Below are 17,633 nucleotides of genomic sequence, written 5' to 3'. Positions count from 1 at the left end.
ACTTTCCAAATTTGCCATCTCACTCCAGAACAAGAGGTTTTATTTTTTAATGTTATTAATTTTTTTGTGCTTGTGGGCGTTTGGTCTGTTAAATAAATAGTTTTTTCCACTTTTCTCTGAGAAAGTTTTTTTCCCCAGCTGGAGGGGAGGGACCATTTGGAATTGCTTGGCAGAGGAACCCTATTTGCAGATTTCTTCCCAAATTTGCCCTAAACCAGGACACTAGGTTCTACCCCAATGAGGGGACACTGATTATGTTGAAGAAGAGTCTGACCTTGTTTCCTCTCACAGCCTGGAGAACTTCCCCACAGTGGACTCACCTCACCTCACACACACCAGCTGCTGTCCCTGGCTCAGGATCACAAGAGGTTCCCTGGAATGGTCCCTTGGGAAAGGGGAGCAAAGCCCACGGGCTGAGCCCCAGCAGCGTCCGCAGCGGGGTCTGTCCCAGCGCCTGCCACAAGCCCTGTTCTCCCTGCTGACAGAGCTTCAGCAGGGAGACCTATGGGAAAAACAGTTTACCTCCATCTCAGCTTCCTCTTTCATTTAAGAGCAACCCCAATCCCAAAATGAATATTAATTAATAGTCACTGGAAAGAAACAGGAACTTTTAATGTGTCCTAAATACAGGTCAGGTAAATCCTGTGGTCCAGGTGCTTATGTACCACAGATGGGAACTTAAAATAATGACCTAAAATATCTACAACGAGGGTACTGAGGGTCAGGTGAGATGAACCTTCCCCAGTGTTGTAGAAGATGAATCAAGGGAATAAGAGAAACCTTATAAATATGATTTCTTAGCAAAAGATTCCGAAAATATGAAACCTATAATCGAAATAGAAATGAAAGCTTACTCTGAGTTGTAGGATACTGAGTCTTAGTTACTATATAACCTGAAAACAATGGTCTAGCTAGCTGAAGGAGAATCCCTTTGGATTGAACAATACCTTTCTGCTGGCTCAGGGATCCAGAGGTCAATGTAGCAAAACAGAAAAGTCTAAAGAGTAGTTTTTAGAGTTTAAAATATAACACAGTATGGTAATATAGTAGTTCTTATAGGCTGTATGTAGCTTCTATAGGATTTTGTGTCTTGTATTGGCTGGTCACTGAAAATTAGAATATTCATCCCAAAAGGAGATATAATGATTTGTAACAAGGACCTTGCTCTCTTACTTCTCCTCTTTCCCCTTACTCTTACCTCTCCTCTTCCTCCTCTTTCCCCTACCCCTGCTCTCTTCCCCCTGCGCTCTGACCCCTGCCACTTTGCTCTCTCACTCCCTTCTCTCTCAGCTCTCATCCTCCTGTTCTTCCTCTCTCTTTGGGACTTCCCTTCAGCCCAGGCTGGTGGCTGAAGGCAAGGCCCTTTTACCCAGGACCCTTGCAATAAAACCACGTGTTCCAGAATATCTCAGGTCAGCAGAGTTCCTTGTCCCTGCTGTCCTCGGATGCTCCTACCCCTCAGTACCTTGGAGTTCTTCAGTTCTGCCAAGACATTCCAGGCAAGATTTTAGGAGGACATGGTTATCGTGTCCCGGGTTTCCCGCTCATCTCTGTCATCTGCTGAGTCTTGGAAGGCCCTCTGGAATGCCTGCCTGAGGGTGAGCCTGAATTTCCGATCCCTGTAGCTTCCCACCAGGAAGTAAATGATGGGGTTGAGGGTGCTGTTGACACAGGACAGCACAAAGCCAATCTCGGGGGAATACAGGAACTTGTGGCCCAGGAAGTCCAGGAGGATGAGGGCACTGAGGGGCACGGCAAAAATGAGGAAGAGGAGGATGGTGAGCATGATGACGGTGAAGAGCCGGCCCGTTTGGAAGGTTTGGGAGCTGCACTTGACCCGCAGGAAGAGGGTGAGGCTGAAGAGCAGCATGAGGGGCGCGCAGACGAGGAAATCCAAGGCTCCGATGGCGATGAGCAGGCGCTGGCAGACCCTGGGAGAGGGGCGAAGGGTGCACAAAACATACCCCAGAGCGTTCAGGAGCAGGGACAGGGCCCAGAGCAGGCCGGACACCAGGGCAGACAGGTGCTCTGGGCGGTGTGTCCGGCACCAGATGGGGGACAGCACGGACAGGCAGCGCTCAATGCTGATGGCGGTCAGCAGGTAGAGGCCCGTGCCGTACATGAAGAGATCCAGGAAGAGGAATATCCCAAACTGCACCCCCACGTTGAACTGCATCAGGTACTGCACGGTCTCCACGGCGATGCACAGCAGGTACCCGAAGTCGGCGGCCGCCAGGTTCAGGATGTAGACGGTGAAATGGTTCCTGCGGATGCGGAAGCCCAGGTACCACAGGACCAGGCCGTTCCCCACCATCCCACAGGCAGCACTCAGCAGGCAGAAGCTCTCCATGAACTTGAGGACAGTGTAGGAGGGCTCTGGTTGTCCCACAGCCCCGCTCTGGTTGGTCCCAGGAGCCTGGATGGCTGTGGTTGGGAGCATTGGTGTCGTTAAGGGTCTCATAGTGGGTGATCCAGACCTGGGAGCAGAGAGGGGAGAGGTGGTAACTCCTGACTTTTCTAGAGGGGTTCCTTGGGTTGTTCCCAGGCTTTGTAGCTAGAACTTGATTCAATGGAACCTCAAACTAATTTTGTTTGGAAGGGACCAAGAGCCTGGAGTAACAGGACAAAGGGTAAAGGCTTCACACTGATAGAAGGTGGGTTTAGACGGAATATTGGGAATAAATTCTTCCCTGGGAGGGTGGTGAGGCTCTGGCACAGGTTGCACAGAGAAACCATGGCTACCCCATCCCTGGAGGTATCCAAAACCAGGCTGGAGCAAACTGGGATAGTAGAAGGTGTCCCTGCCCATTGCAGGGGCTGAAACTGGATGATTAAGGTGTCTTCCAACCCAAACTACTCTGGAATTCTGTGATTCCATGAGAACAACTGATAGTTTTTTAGATTGATGAGTTATTTCTGTTTTAATAAAGTGCCATTTGATGTGGTACTCCTGCGTCCCCTGTACAGTAACAAATAAACATTTTGGTCTGGCAGAGCCCTCAGCTTCTCCCTCAGAAACTGCAAGAACCACATGTAAGAAACCACAGATTATCTTGTCCTCACAGGAGAGTTGTGTTTCTGATAACTTTTCTACACCATTCCATGAGTTAGTCACTATTTCCTTCCCCATTATACCGAGATCGGATTGAGAATCTTGGGAGTGAAAAACCCCTGGGTTTGACACCTTTTTTTTGGTCAGATGAGAACAAATACAATGGTTCTTCTGCTGTCTCCCAACCAGATGTTAATTTAGACATGAAAGGCAGAGAAGTTAAAAAGAGGACAGGAACAAAAAATGGGGCTTTTGGGGAAGATGTGAATCACTGAACCATGTAGCCAGCATGAATCCTCTGTTCTCTCTTTGTGGTGCAGCAGCATACATGGAGACAGAGTTCCAAAAGCACCCGGAACGTGACAGACTGAATCACTGCTGTTCCATCCCAGCACCCCAGGCATGCTGACCCCATGGACAGAGGGAAAAGAAGTGTGAGGTGCAGGGAGTTTCAAGGCCAAGGTGGGATGGGGCTTGGAGCCACCTAGGCTAGTGGAAGGTGTCCCTGCCCATGGCAGGGGGTGGGATGGGATGGGCTTTAAGGTCCCTCCCTTTCAACCCAAATTATTTGAGGATTCTAGGATTTCCTTAAGGGTTGACTGAAACCAGAGAACTTCTGGCACTGCAGAGCTGGATGGTCCCATCCTCAGCTCTTACGGAACCTTGAGCACTTCTAACGTGAAGACTGTGGAGAGCAGCCCTGTGGCTGTTCCTCCCTCACCACCTGCTCCAGGGGTGGCTATAAATAATCACATTTTTTCAGAAATTAACAGAAACAGTCTCAAGTTCTGTGCAGCTTTTCTGCCGCAAGAACAAAGGAAGGCCCGGTGGTTAAGTGGTTTCCTAGCTTCTGTGCAACCAAATTTCTAAGCGATCTGAGCAGACTGAGGGTGTGAACATTTGACTGTCATCTAAGCTCTGTCTCAGCCCTCTGCATCCTTCACAGGTGCATCTTTCTCCACTGGGGATTCAGAGAAAGACAGGTGATTATTTCCCAGTGTTAAATGGATTTCTGACATGGATCAAGTAATAGAATCATGGAATGGTTTGGGTTGGGCCAGATCTTAAAGCTCATCTTGTTCCAACCTCCTGCCACAGCCAGGGACACCTTCCACAGGCCAGGCTGCTCCAAAGCCCTGCCAGCCTGGCCTTGGACACTCGCAGGGATAAGGCAGCCACAGCTCCTCTGGACAACCCGTGCCTCACCACCCTCACAGAGAAGAATTTCCTCCCAAAATCTAATTCTAATCCACCATCTTCCAGTTTAAAACAATTTCCCCTTGTCCTGTCACTCCAGCCCCTTCTCCAAAGTCCCTCTCCAGCTGTCTTGGAGCATCTTTAGGCACTGGAAGGTGCTGTATGTGCATAAAGACTGCCAGGAAGAGACATGGCTGCAATGGGTAAATGACAAAACATCAATAGTTTTTGCCTTCTGTTGTAATAGAAGTGATGAAATCTTTCTCTTACTTCTACAGACCGTGGAGAAGAACACTGCAAAAGTCACTCATTGTTCTCATTTATTTATCGTAGTCCCTTGGAAAGATGGATTTCATGTCTCCAAGACACATTCGAGACATTACTCTACTTCCTTATGTAACTAATAAGTGAAGCTTTCCTCAAACAGCAGCAGCCTGAGTCCAGGTGGTCTTTTTCTCCCTTGAGATTAAACATCCTCCCTGTGGTTTGCCTGCAAATCCTGCCTGCAGTTCCTGAGGCATAACAACCCTGACCCCACAAAGACGTCTCAGACTATGGACAGAAAGTTATGCTGTTGTAATGCTAGGTCTCTGAGTAATGACTTTCTGCATTACAGAGGTGCATTCAGAGCAGTCCAAGAGCACTTGTACAGGGAAAAGAGCCCCTGGAATGAAGCTTTCCTTATATTGAAAATGATTATGATCAATTCCTGACCTACAGCAAATTTCTGTCCAGCAAAGGAAGTAAATATTTGATCTTTTTTCCTCCATTGTTTTCGTTTCTCCTCCCTTCCCCAAAGCCTGATAGAAACCATCAGAGCGCCACAACAAAGACCTACCTCAGAATTTCTCACCTTTTTTTCGTTCCTGGGAATTTCAGTGCCTGTGCCTGGCAGTGTTGTCCCCTGGACTGTGTGACATAGGGTGCAGCTGGAGTCCTTGTGTCATCCTGCTGTGCTGGACTGGGCAGCCACCGTTTAAAAAGCCACGGTGTTTTCAGCGTGACCCTCCAGGCAGCCAATCACTCATGGGGGAAATACCTCCTCTGTGTGGGTATGATCACTCAGATTTGAACCACTTCCCCCTCCCCTCTTTGCAGTGTCATGGAAACATCACTACTTCTGCCTTCCTCAGCCGTTCTTGCAAGAGCTGTCCATAGAAACCTTGTGCTGGTGGTGTGTCCTCCTCGAGGCCCTGAGGTGCTCTGATCTCACAGCCCCTGAAGATGTGAGGTTTTACTGCTGCTCAGGTAGAGAAATGTTAAGTCCTCTCCTGTAACATCTTTGCTGGAGGTTTCACAACCTCCCTAAGCACTTCTCATTCCCTCCTGTCCCTGCCCAGTTGTCACACACCGCTCATCACAGTGGGTCCTCTTCTCACCCACAGCCTCTCCCAGCACAGTTCAGCACCTTATGGAGTCCCTACTGCTTCATCCAACCTTGCACCCACACTTCCCACCTCAGCAGTTCCAGATGCCCAAACCCTGCTCATGCTGCCCTCAACACAGAGCTGTGGGGTCAGGAGCACCTTCACATCCCACAGGCTTTCAGCACAGTCCTTCAACACCTCAGGCACTTCCAATTTCACAAAATTTCTCCAGCCCCATGCCTTTCACTTCCAGTTTCACAACTTCCCCCTGAACAGAGCTTCAGGCTCTTCTTCACCTTGTGTCTCCTAAACAGACAGAACCCTCCACCACCCACCCACAACATCCCAGTCCTGTCCATGCACACTCCATGTCCATGAGCCATCCAGATCCACTTGCCAAAGGGCATGAAAACAGAGAAAACGCTTTTCTCCTTTCCTGGCATCCTTACAGGGAACGATTTTGTCTTAGTCCCTTGGGCCAGGGAAATAAAGGGACAGGAGTGTGGTGCCACCCAAATTGCTGCCATGTGTGTGTATCAGTGGGTATAGGAATGGGCAGATCCAGCCCAAATTTGCTTAGCTGGTCAGAAATGCATTTGTACATCTTCGACTTCTGTTGTCATCTGTTCTTCCTCTTCCTTTCACAAAGATTGTAAGAGAGTTTTTACTTTCTTACCCAATGCTATTTCCTATAGTGGTTACTGGCAACCCTCATTAACCTGGCCAGGACTCCAGGCTACGGTATAAAATGATATTTAAATCAAAAGACTATTTTTGTTCACAGCACTATTTAATCTCCTCCATAATTTGAGAGTTTCCATCTTCTTTGCACAGATTGCTGGCATTGCATATTGGGAGACATTTAAAATGCCTTTGTTGTTATTGGGCCATTCTGAATTTCAGTAAATGTCAGCAAAACAAAGGGATGGGCAGTAGATGAAACTATTTGTTGATGCACCTAAATCACAAGTTGAAAATACATTTCAGAGCAGTGACAAGTTGCAGTTGAAGTAATACACAAATTCATTGAATTCTGGTTTAGGTTGGAAGGGACTTTTAAAGCTCATCCAGTTCTACCTCCAGCTATGGACAGGGAAACCTTCCACTATCCCAGACTGCTCCAGCCTGTCCTGGAACACTTCCAGGGATGGGGCAGGCACAATTTCTCTGGGTAACCTGTGCCAGGGCATCACTACTTTCTCAGGGAAGAATTTATTCACAATATCCCATCTAAACCCACCTTCTGTCATTTAAAGCATTTCCCCTAAGTGATTAGGGGAATAGATCCATTCCTTTCCAGAGGAAAAGCTGGAGTGGCAAAGGCTCAACTCAGCTGGCCTCTGCAGAGGTACAAAAAACCAAAAAACCAAAAAAAAAAAAAAAAAAAAAAAAAAAAAAAAAAAAAAAAAAGAAAAAAAGCTGACTTCTCTTCCTCAGTTTTCCCAATTTGTAAAATAAGGATTTTTTTTAACTTACTTTTTTCTTCGTTGACCTTTGCTGAAGCATGCAAGTTCTTGCAAAAGGCCTTTTTCCCTGGGCTACCAGCAATGAAATTTCAGGGAAAATAAGGAGTTGGAGAGTCATCAAGAAGTGACCCAAGCCATCTTCTGTCTCTCTTCTACTTCTAGAAACCTCTCAGATTTTTTTTTTTTTTTCATGAATCATGGCTTGTGGAGTTTTTTGGGGGATACACAATGATCTAAAAATTCTCCCGATTTTACTGTTACTCACAGTGCTATAAAACCTAAGCTGTGGATCTAAGGGGCCTTTACATTTGGGAAATGCAGAAAGCATGGATTAATGGCAGAGTCTGGGAATGTTAACTCAACCAGGTCACATCATATGCTTGGCCAAGTGAATATTCAGCTAATCTACTGGCTATTATTTCCAAGAATCATGGAATTGTTAAGGTTGGAGAAGCCCTCCGAGGTCATTGAGTCCAACCATTCCCCAGTAGTGCCACCACTAACACATGTCCCCAGGTGCCACATGCACATGTTTTAAATCCCTCCAGAGTGATGGTGACTCCACCACTGCTCTCAGTAAATTGTGCCAGGGCTGGACCACATTGTGAGTGAAGAAATTTTTCCTAAAACCCAATCTAAACTTCCTCTGGCAGGATGGGATTAATTTCTTCTCCTCCTCACCATGGAGCATTCACAGCTCCCTCCTCTGGCCCCTGGAGCTGGGAGATTTCCTTGGAGAGGGTGGAGGAGGTGTGCATAAACAGGGAATTAACCCCCGAGGAGGAAGACTTCCTTGGGGAGCTTTGAAGAAAGTTACTTAAACAGGTTTTTTTTTTCTCTCTGCTTGCTGGGCTGTGTGTGCACTCTCAGTGCCCATACTCCCTCCAGGCACCTCTAACGTGGGCAGGAAAAGCCAGGATACAGGAAAGCAAGGAATTAAATGAGGTGGGATTTAAAAGGCATCTCCTAAGTAAGTGTTGAGAGCTTTTCAGAAGGTGTTCAATGTTCTTTAAAGCCTCTACTAGGAAAGGGAGATGTTTGGGACATAAAATCTTACAGCTCTTACACAAAAAATTAGATCTCCAAACACAGAGGAGGTAAGTTTTCCATTATCTTTTCCCTATCCCCTTTTTTTCCTTTTCCTGATTTCCTCTCCTTTTCCTCTTCCCCCCTCCTTCCCCCAGCCCATTGTCTTGAAAAATGTGAAAATACAAAAAGAAATTTCCCCTGAAGCTGTCAACCATCTCTGGCTCTCTCTGGCTGTAACCATGTGCAGAACTGGTTTTGCAGTCCCAAATCAGGTTATCGAATTCTTTTTCAATTAATCACCTGAGATTTTAGGAGAAAACTTGTGCAATGAGGGGATCGTGCAATTCCTTATCCTTTTTTTTTTTTTTTTAATTATAACAATCCACACTGTATTTATTTCCTATTGCAATTGATTTCACTATATCTGTGCCTCTAGTCAGTGACTTAAAAGATGATTTCAGGGGTAAGACCCGCCTTTTATCCCCCTTCTTGAGTATGTTTTACCTCCTGCCAGTAAAACTGCTAGTACAAGAAAAGACCCAAACTTTCCCAACTTCCTCTTTAGCCTTCACTTTCTTGAGTTTGAGAGCAATTTTGGTTTTTCTACATTTCAGCATTTCCTGTAGGTGCTCGATCAGCTTTTTGCCTCTACAGGAGTTTCTGGTTTTGCTCCATTATAAAATCATGAAACAGGAGCCTGGATCAGATGGATCCAGTCCCAAACAAGTCCAATGGGTGACATCCCTGCCCATGGTAGTGGAGTTGGAACTAGATGGTCTCTAAGGTCCCTTCCAACCCACACCATTCCAGGAGTCTATGATTCTATGGCTATGTCTCATACAAGGCAAATTAAATATGTGGATGGGGTAGAACAACAGAGAACCAAACAAAACCCAAAACAAATATAAAAAGCAGTAAAAAACTTAATTCTAATCCTGTGTATTTCTCAGAGAGAATGGACTTCTGATAAAGAATTAATTTTTAAGAATGAAAAAAATGATGAATCATTTTGTCTTTATCTTTCCACATTTCCAGGCTCTGCACTGCACATTGCCCAGTAGACTGGCAGGGAAAACTCTAGCAGCATGAAGGAATTCATCCTTCTGGGCCTCTCAGAGAACCAAGGGGTGCAGAAAATATATTTTGTGGTGTTCCTGCTGTTCTACACACTCACAGTGGTAGGAAATCTCCTCATAGTTCTCACTGGCACCTGAAGACCCCCATGTACTTCTTCCTCTGCCACCTGTCCTTTGTACGTATTTGTTTCTCCTCTGTCACAGCTCCCCAAATGATTTCTACCTTCCTGGTGGAAAATAACACCATCTCCTTAACAGGTTGCATAGGGCAGCTCTTTGGGGTTCATTTTTTTGGCTGCACAGAGGTTTTCATCCTGACAGCCATGGTCTGTGACTGCTGGGTGGCCATCTGCCGGCCCCTGCACTCGCCCGTGCTCATGTCCCACCGCCTCTGTGGCCGCATGGTGGGCGTCCCCTGGGCGGGGGGCTTCCTGCACTCTCCAGACCCTTCCCACCACCCTGCTCCCCTTCTGTGGCCCCAACCAAACTGCCCACTACATCTGTGATGTCCACCCCCTGCTCCACCAACATGTGCACTGAGCGCCTGGCCGCTGCGGCCAACAGTGGAGTCACGTCCCTGAGCTGCTTCCTCACCCTGCTCATGTCCTACGTGCTCATCCTGGTTTCCCTGAGGGGCCAAACAGTGGAGTCATGACCCTGCTCATGTCCTGTGTGCTCATCCTGGTTTCCCTGAGGGGCCAAACGCTGGTGGGGTGGCACAAAGCCCTGTCCAGGTGTGGATCCCACATCCCTGTGGCAATCCTGTGCCTTGAGCCCAGCACGTTGGTTTATATCTGCCTGTCTGGTCACCTCTCCAAGGGCAGGAGCGTGGCTGTGTTCTACACAATCCTCACACCCACGCTCAACCCCTTCATCTACACCCTCCAGAACGGGGAGGTGAGGAGAGCCGTGAGGAAACTGTGCAGGAGGAAAGTGGGAAGCGGAAATGGGAAGGGGTAGGGCTGTGGTCATGTTCCCAAAGGATCAGAGACAACCAAGCATGTTTTACTATCATTTCTTCTGTGGCAATGCCCCCAAATGTGCTTTTGAAAGAACAGCTGGCTGTTGGCTCCTGCTGTAATTAGGAAGGCACTAAAAGTTCTTTTTATGATGGGAAAGACATTGGGAACTCTGGCATTCCCTTCCTATTCCTTGTCAATGAGCACAGGCCCAGACTATGACCTCCTGAGCAACTGCAACACCAGTTCTTAAATACTCTTAAAAATACTGAAAATGCTGTCCAGGTAGAGAATCCTGTAAGAAAAAACCCCCAACCTCCCTGATATTAACAGCTGGTTGAGTGGTTTGCTGATGAAGGAACAGGAGGGGAAACTTCTCACCTTACTCTCCCACTTCAACAAATCCTTTCTGCCCTGTTCCAGGCTAGGCTGGATGGGGCTTGGAGCAACCTGGTCTAGTGAAAGGTGTCCCTGCCCATGGCACAGTTGGAATGAGATGGTCTTTAAGGTATCTTCCAGTCCAAACAGCTATTCTGCAATTCCATAATTATCCTATTATTCTAGGTACTTCACCTTTCTCTGCCCAAGACAGCACTAAATAAAAGAAATGTATTTTTTATTTGTTAAATAAATAAATGTATTTTACCTCTTTGGAGGTGAACACCAGTGGGGTTTTTTTTTAGAGGTCTCACTTCTGGGTGCTGCTAAGCAAATATTCACCCATAGCTTATGGAAGGTGTCACTGGAAATATTGTCAGGCTCCTCTACACTTTGCCAAGAACTCTTATGTGAATTTAATACTTGAGCTCAAAAGTTGCTTCTGTGCTTTACTGTGTCAGTAAAAATACCTGGTGAGTGAGGAAAGCTCACCACAAACCTTTGTGCATTTTTTTGAAGTGATTTCCTGAGTTACTTCTTGTTTTGAAGTTTTAAGTCAGGTGTCTAAGGGATAACATCAGTGATATTTTTGCTTTGTGCTGTCAACACAAAAACTAGTAAGAAATAAAACTGTAGATGAGAAATACTGGCTTAGGACAGAAAGCAAAATTTGTATCAATTTATATGAAATTATATAAATGTCCTATGTAAGAGATATTTACTCTAATGTCTCTCTCCAAGGACTACACCAATAACTACCCAAAGAACAATTTTAGCTCCTTACCCACTGATGATTTCTGACAAAACTCCCTTTGCCTCTGGGATCTCATTACTCCTGATAGTCTTGTGCCTCTGTTGTGTGATTTACTTGAACTATTTCTGCTACAGAAGTAATTGTACTTGAAGATGCTCCTGGAGGCTGGTTTTTTTTTGTTTTGGGGTTTTGTTTTTTTTTTTTCAGACTGGGAAATACAGAAGGTTGGGCTGTTCTTTTCAGGGCTCAGAGTTGGCAGAGACACAGAGCTGCTTTCATAACTTCTGAGCAGCACCTTGCAGAGAGTTTCTGATGGAACTGAGGGGTTCTGATGGAACCCTGGGAAGTGGTTTGGGGACGTTGTCAGAGGAAGGACAGCAAGTGAACTCTGTGGAAGTGTTCTGGGATTGTTCTTTTTTTTTTGATCAGGCCCACTGAATCCTGCTTTTGCAAAGCAGCATTGCTGGTAAGTGACTTTTGTGAGGACTATTTTATGATTTAGAAAAAGAACCATTGAAAAATCAGTTACACATGTAGAATCCCAGAATGGTTTGGTTGGAAGGCACCTTAAAGCTCATCTTGTTCTGACCCCCTGCCATGGGCAGGTCCATTGACAAGGTTGCTCCAAGCCCTGTCCACTTTCAGGAGTATCACACACTGGTGATCCTTGTGTTCTGCATGGGACTGCTGTAAGGGTGGATTTTGTGTTTGTCAGTAAAGGAGGGCCACCATCTCATTCACTACCTCAGTGTCACTGCAGGTGTATTTATGGGGTATTATTTCTACCACCCTCCTCAGCTAAATAACCAGAGCTTATTATTACACATGTCAGTGACATATTGTGGCTTGGATTTTACTGTTAACTCCTTCAGGAAAGCATTTGCTTTAAACTGAAATTGTCCCATAAAGACAGCAGAAGAAGTACAGTGGATATTCAGTATACCAGAGGACAATGTGTGTGTCCTGTTAATGACCCCTCTCTAATGATTTGGCAGGTTTATTTATTGCTGTTAGCATCACAGACATCTGTTTTCTTATTTGCAGCCTCCTGCTTGCTGAGTTATAAACTCCTCGCCAGAAGTGAGCAGAGAAGGAATTTCCTGGAGAGATTTTAAATGGCCAAGTGCATTCCTCTGCTGGTCTCGCTTTAACCTCCACAGGACAGTGAGTGTATTTGTCTACTGAAGTACTTTAAGTAGTCCTTTAAAAAATAGAGAGGTGGAGAAACCATGCAGGGTTTTGCAGCTTCTGCTCTGTTAGAACCCCAAATTTCTCCAGTGAGGAACCTCTCAGACCTGGTGTCTGCCGATATATTCCCAGTTTCAGAGTGGATAAGCTTACTGGAGAGCCCTTTCCTCAATTCAGAGGAGTGTCATTAGGATCAGAACGTGGAACAGCTCATGCTTGAGAATGGCAGCATTTGCTTTAGTCATGGCACTTCAGATTTCCAGCAGGTAAATATATAGCACAGCATTTTTCCAGCATTCGTGGCTCTGGTTTTCTGAGAGCAGGATGTGCTGGAATCACCATTCCCGAAGGGATTTAAAAGCAGTATGAATGTAGCGCTTGGGGACATGGTTTAGTGGAAGGCTTGGCAGTGCTGGGGGGATGATTGGACTCAATGGCTTTTCCAACTTTAATAATTCCATTATTCTTTGATTTCTCCCTGACAGAATGGGAGCACATCAACTACAGTGCAGGAAAAAAGTGGTCAGAGTGAGTTTAGGAGAGAAGGTCAATGTGGAGGGGCCAGAGACTGAACAGGGACAGAAAAGGGGGTGAGTACAAACTCTGCTTTCTGTCAATTACGACACAACACTGTGCTTCCTGCAGCAGCAAATGCATCCTGCTCACACCATCCATGAGCCTTGGAGCTGTAGTGCTTTCCCATCTCTTCCTGGCCACCCGCCCACCCGTGCCATGGGAGCCTGAGCTGCAGCAATGGCACAGGACAACTTCTCCAGGGTGACTGAATTCATCCTCCTGGGGCTCTCCGACACCCAGGAGCTGCAGCTCCTCTTCTTCACCTTCTTCCTCCTGGCCTACTCCATGGTCCTGCTGGGCAACCTCCTCATCATCGTGACGGTCAGGACCGACCCCAAGCTCTCCTCGCCCATGTACTTCCTCCTCTGCAATCTGTCCTTCATCGATATCTGCTACACCTCTGTCACCACCCCCAGGGTGCTGGTGGCCCTGCTCTCAGGGCACAAGGCCATTGCCTTCGAGGGCTGCATGGCCCAGCTGTTTTTCCTGCACTTTGTGGGCTCCTCGGAGATGTTCCTCCTGACAGTGATGGCGTTTGACCGCTACACGGCCATCTGCAGGCCCCTGCACTACGCGGCCATCATGGCCCGTGGGGCCTGCTGGGCCCTGGTTGCTGCCTGCTGGGTCGGGGGCTTCATCCACTCCATCGTCCAGACCGTGCTCATGCTCCAGCTGCCCTTCTGCGGCCCCAACACGATCCACAGCTACTTCTGCGACGTGCTGCCCGTCACCCGCCTGGCCTGCGCCGACACCGCCCTCACCGAGTGGCTCATGGCCTCCAACAGCGGCCTCATCTCCCTGGGCTGCTTCCTGGTGCTGGTGGCCTCCTACGCGCTCATCCTGGCCAAGGTCCGGGCACACATCGCCCAGGGGCACTGGAAGGTGCTGTCCACCTGTGCTTCACACGTGATGGCCGTCACCCTGCTCTTCATGCCCTGCATCTTCACCTACCTGCGGCCCGCTGGGACCCTGCCCACCAGCAGGTACGTCTGTGTCATCTACACGATCTTCTCGCCCATGATGAACCCCCTCATCTACACCCTGAGGAACAGTGAGATGAAGGAATCCATGTGGAGGTTGTGGAAGCGCTGCAGAGCCTCCTGAGACAAGCTGGGCTGGCAGAACCCTGGAGTTACACCCAGAGTTACGCCTAGAATTAAACCCTGAGTTACACTTGGAGTCGCATTCCTTCTCTACTCCTGCACAGTAATGACTTAGTGGCTAAAGCCTACAGACTTCAAATTGTGTACTGAGTACATTCATATACCCAAATAAATGTTAATATTAAAAATAATAAAAATCCATTCCCAAAACCCCAAACTTCCTAAATACTTTCACTCGTGTGGGATCATAACTTTCAAATAAATAAATGAATCCAGGATGAGGCTTGTCTGCCTCTGACATGTTTTTTCTGTGCTGTGGCAGCAGATGGCAGACACACATGCACTTAGTGTCCCCAAATTCACCCACCGACACTGGAAGATAGCACAGATTCTGCTTGTACAGATTTCTTTGCACTTATAACAATATTTTTAGTCATAATTGTCTCAAAGAAGTGAATTACTAGAATCATACAAGGCACGATATATAGAGGAAGGAGAAGGAGTGGAGATGGACTTTGGACCGGGGCATGGAGGCAGGACAAGAGGGAATGGCTTCACTCTGACACAGGGTGGGTTTAGATGGGATATTGGGAAGAAATTCTTCCCTGTGGTGGCCTGGCATGGGTTTCCCAGAGAAGCCATGGCTGCTCTGCCCCTGGAAGTGTTCCAGGTCAGCTTGGATGGGGCTTAAAGCAATGTGGGACACCACGGAAGGTATCCCTGCCCATGGCAGGGGGGCTGGAATGGGATTGTCTATAAGGTCCCTTCCAACCCAAACTGCCTCTATGAGGGCAGCAGTTACACCACCAAATCCATCAGGGACAGAAATTCAGTGGTTGCCATGAGGGCAGCGCCATCAGTTTCTTTGTGCTAGAATGATTTAGGATTGGATTCATCCCACCTAAATAAAATCATGGAATCACTGAGGTTGGAAAAGCCCTCTAAGAACATCAAGTGCAACCATTCCCCAGGGCTGCTAAGGCCACTAACCCATGTCCCCAGGTGTCACATCCACACAGCTTTTAGTGACTCTGCACTACCCTGAGCAGCCTGTTCCAGGGCTGTGAAACCCTTTCCATGAAGGAATTTTTCCTAATATCCAATCCAAACTGCTGCACAGGAAGTGAAAGCATTTCCACTTTGCCTGCTTCTCTGTGCTGTATTAAATTAGCCCTCACTCCATACCTGTAGGAAGAGGAGGATTAGAAGCATCAGTGAGTCATTGATCCTCCTGGTTAAGAGAAATTTCCAAACATCTCCCATCCTTCTGTAAATCTAGTTTCTTTTTAATAGTGAATTTCTACTCAAGATCATCATAGAATGGCTTGGGTTGGAAGGGACCATTATTTTTAGTATTAGAGAAAAATGTCGAATAATTAAAATATTCTTTAGGTCAATTAAGCTAATTTTTAATTGAGAAAAAAATGCATCACTGTGATAATTTTTTAACATTCCAATAAAACTTTTAAAAATATTTTATTTATAAATCAATGCAAGGCAAATTGGAACCGTGGTCCAGTTATTTTGCTGTCAATTTGTTCACCAGGTATAAACTGAGGGCATCAACAGTGAACTGATTTGAAGCAATTGCTCCAATTTTGATTAAATTGATAAAAATTCCGTATTTTTGGGAGCTGGGATTTCAATAGAAGGAGCTTGGAGCAATCTGCTCCAGTGGAATATGACCCTGCCCATTGCAGGGGATTAGAATGGGATGACCTTTAAAGTCCCTTCCAACACAAACCATTCTATGAAGACAAACAACTTAATAAAATTGTTTTTTTTTTTCCTCTGGAAACATCTTGGGACGATTTTAACAAGGCCTCAGAAGATGCTGTTAAAAAGTTGGTGTCTGACAAATTGCAAAGGTGCAGCTTTGGCAGCTGAGTTTGTTCCACTGTGTAAACTGGCTCCACTGCGCACCATTAAAACCCTGAGTTCTTTTCCTCCTGGAAATTATCCTCTCTATGAGCTCACCCTCAGATTTATTGCCCTCACCTAGAGGACAGTGAAAAATTGCCTCAAAGGGAAAACCATTCCTTTGAGAACTCGCAGGACCTCTACAATGCTTTTGTTAAATCCCAAGAAGTCTGAAGAGATCCCAGGCTAATCAATTTTATTTAAAGACTATGAGACTGAAACACAAATGGACATCAGAGAAAAGGGAGTATTTTCAGCAGACTCTGATCAGTCTGGGCTCATCATAAGCATTCTTAGATGGAAATCTCAAACAATGACAACACTGGGGGGTTCCAGAAGTGGACAAAAGCAAACCGCTTTGGTTGTACTACTGTGGGGATGGCAAGGAGGGGTGGGCAACAGGGCAAGAGGGGGTCTAACCATCAATAAGTGTACATCTGGATTCTGAAAACAGAGATATTTTTGTTGTTTGCTTTGGGGTGGGGTTTTTAAAAATGAATTTTTGTAGTAAAATATATTGCAATATAATTTTTATTTATTTACCCTGAGGCAGAACACTTATTTCAAAAACTATCCTGTGCTTCTACTTCTAATAACCCAGCTAAAATTATCCTTGTAAATAAGCAACTTAGATGTAGAGTTGAGAGCCTTGGTGACTGGCACCTTGATGAGGCCAATGCATCCCACCCCAAAAGAAACATTTAAGATTTATGAGGTGAACAGAATCACAGAATGGTTTGGCCTTGGAAGGGAGAGGTGAAGGATGGAGCTCTTTGCTGCATCTCTTTTCTGGCATCTGGGTTAATTACAAAATTCCTTATTGCAAAACTTCGTGGGAAGTTTGATGCCCGCTGGTCCTTGGGCTAACTGCAGCACACAGGGAAAGGTCTGGACCATGGAGATTTATTCCAGCCACAGCTCTGCACTCCCATGGCAGGATAGGCCTGTGTCGTGTGACCCTTGGAGAATTCCAGCTTATAGAATCCTGGAATGGTTTGCATTGAAAGGGATCTCAAAGTTCATGTTGTTCCACCCCCTGCTGTGGGTATGGACACCTTCCCCTATCCCATGTCCCTCTAAACCCTCTCCAACCTGGCCTTGGACCCTTCCAGGGATGGAGCATCCACAGCTTCTCTGGGCAACCTGTGCCAGGGCCTCAACACCCTGACCGGCAAGAATTTCTTCCTAATACCCAATCTAAATCCCTCATCTTTTAGTTTAAAACCATTCCCTCTTGTCTCAGAATCTTTAATTTTCCAGGAGTTTGCAAACAGAGCAAACAGGCTGGAAGAATGATGGCCGGCCAGAGTCCTTCATGTGAACAGTGCAGAATTTATGGTCAGGTATTGCTGGAATATGAACAGGCCCGTTCCCAGTTCTGGACATCATGTGGGAAGTGGCACTCTGATAAATCACACATGGATGCTTAGTGGAACCAGAAGGGAATTTTTGGTAGCTCTTCAAAGTAGTGCTGGTAATTTAGGCTCCTTTGATTACCAGCCCCTTTTGGCAATGTTCTGAAAAACCCCTCACGCATGCAATTAAAGGAACATCCAAAAAAAGTGTCA

At 46.4% G+C, this 17,633-nt stretch overlaps 3 protein-coding genes across 5 annotated transcripts; 2 read left to right on the top strand and 1 right to left on the bottom strand.

The window, feature by feature from the left end:
- Positions 1 to 587: 587 nt before the first annotated feature.
- LOC136362078 (proto-oncogene Mas-like) lies at positions 588 to 5,993 on the bottom strand. Of its 2 annotated transcripts, none has more exons than XM_066320343.1 (2): positions 5,103 to 5,993; positions 588 to 2,477 (listed from the first exon to the last, which is right to left on the bottom strand). In XM_066320343.1, exon 2 carries the CDS (start codon positions 2,459 to 2,461, stop codon positions 1,508 to 1,510), a length of 954 nt encoding a protein of 317 aa, XP_066176440.1. In that variant the 5' UTR covers positions 2,462 to 2,477; positions 5,103 to 5,993; the 3' UTR covers positions 588 to 1,507. The 2 variants fall into 2 exon arrangements, with proteins under 2 accessions (XP_066176440.1, XP_066176441.1); XM_066320344.1 differs by having other exon boundaries at positions 588 to 2,424.
- A 3,098-nt stretch (positions 5,994 to 9,091) lies between these two features.
- Positions 9,092 to 10,147, top strand: LOC136362066 (olfactory receptor 4S2-like). The gene is given in 5 exon segments (XM_066320331.1): positions 9,092 to 9,314; positions 9,317 to 9,623; positions 9,625 to 9,711; positions 9,713 to 9,835; positions 9,883 to 10,147. Coding segments are annotated over 5 exon segments (900 nt in total). The 5' UTR covers positions 9,092 to 9,196.
- Positions 9,238 to 14,362, top strand: LOC136362065 (olfactory receptor 4D5-like). Of its 2 annotated transcripts, none has more exons than XM_066320329.1 (2): positions 9,238 to 9,363; positions 12,952 to 14,362. In XM_066320329.1, exon 2 carries the CDS (start codon positions 13,220 to 13,222, stop codon positions 14,144 to 14,146), a length of 927 nt encoding a protein of 308 aa, XP_066176426.1. In that variant the 5' UTR covers positions 9,238 to 9,363; positions 12,952 to 13,219; the 3' UTR covers positions 14,147 to 14,362. The 2 variants fall into 2 exon arrangements, with proteins under 2 accessions (XP_066176426.1, XP_066176427.1); XM_066320330.1 differs by lacking the exon at positions 9,238 to 9,363 and having other exon boundaries at positions 12,847 to 13,012; positions 13,112 to 14,362.
- The last annotated feature ends 3,271 nt before the right edge of the window (positions 14,363 to 17,633 follow it).

The sequence above is a fragment of the Sylvia atricapilla genome, chromosome 6 (genome assembly GCF_009819655.1).
Source record: "Sylvia atricapilla isolate bSylAtr1 chromosome 6, bSylAtr1.pri, whole genome shotgun sequence".
NCBI lineage: Eukaryota > Metazoa > Chordata > Aves > Passeriformes > Sylviidae > Sylvia > Sylvia atricapilla.
The sequence above is the reverse complement of the archived record's forward strand: the minus strand, read 5'-3'. Positions and strand labels throughout refer to the sequence as shown.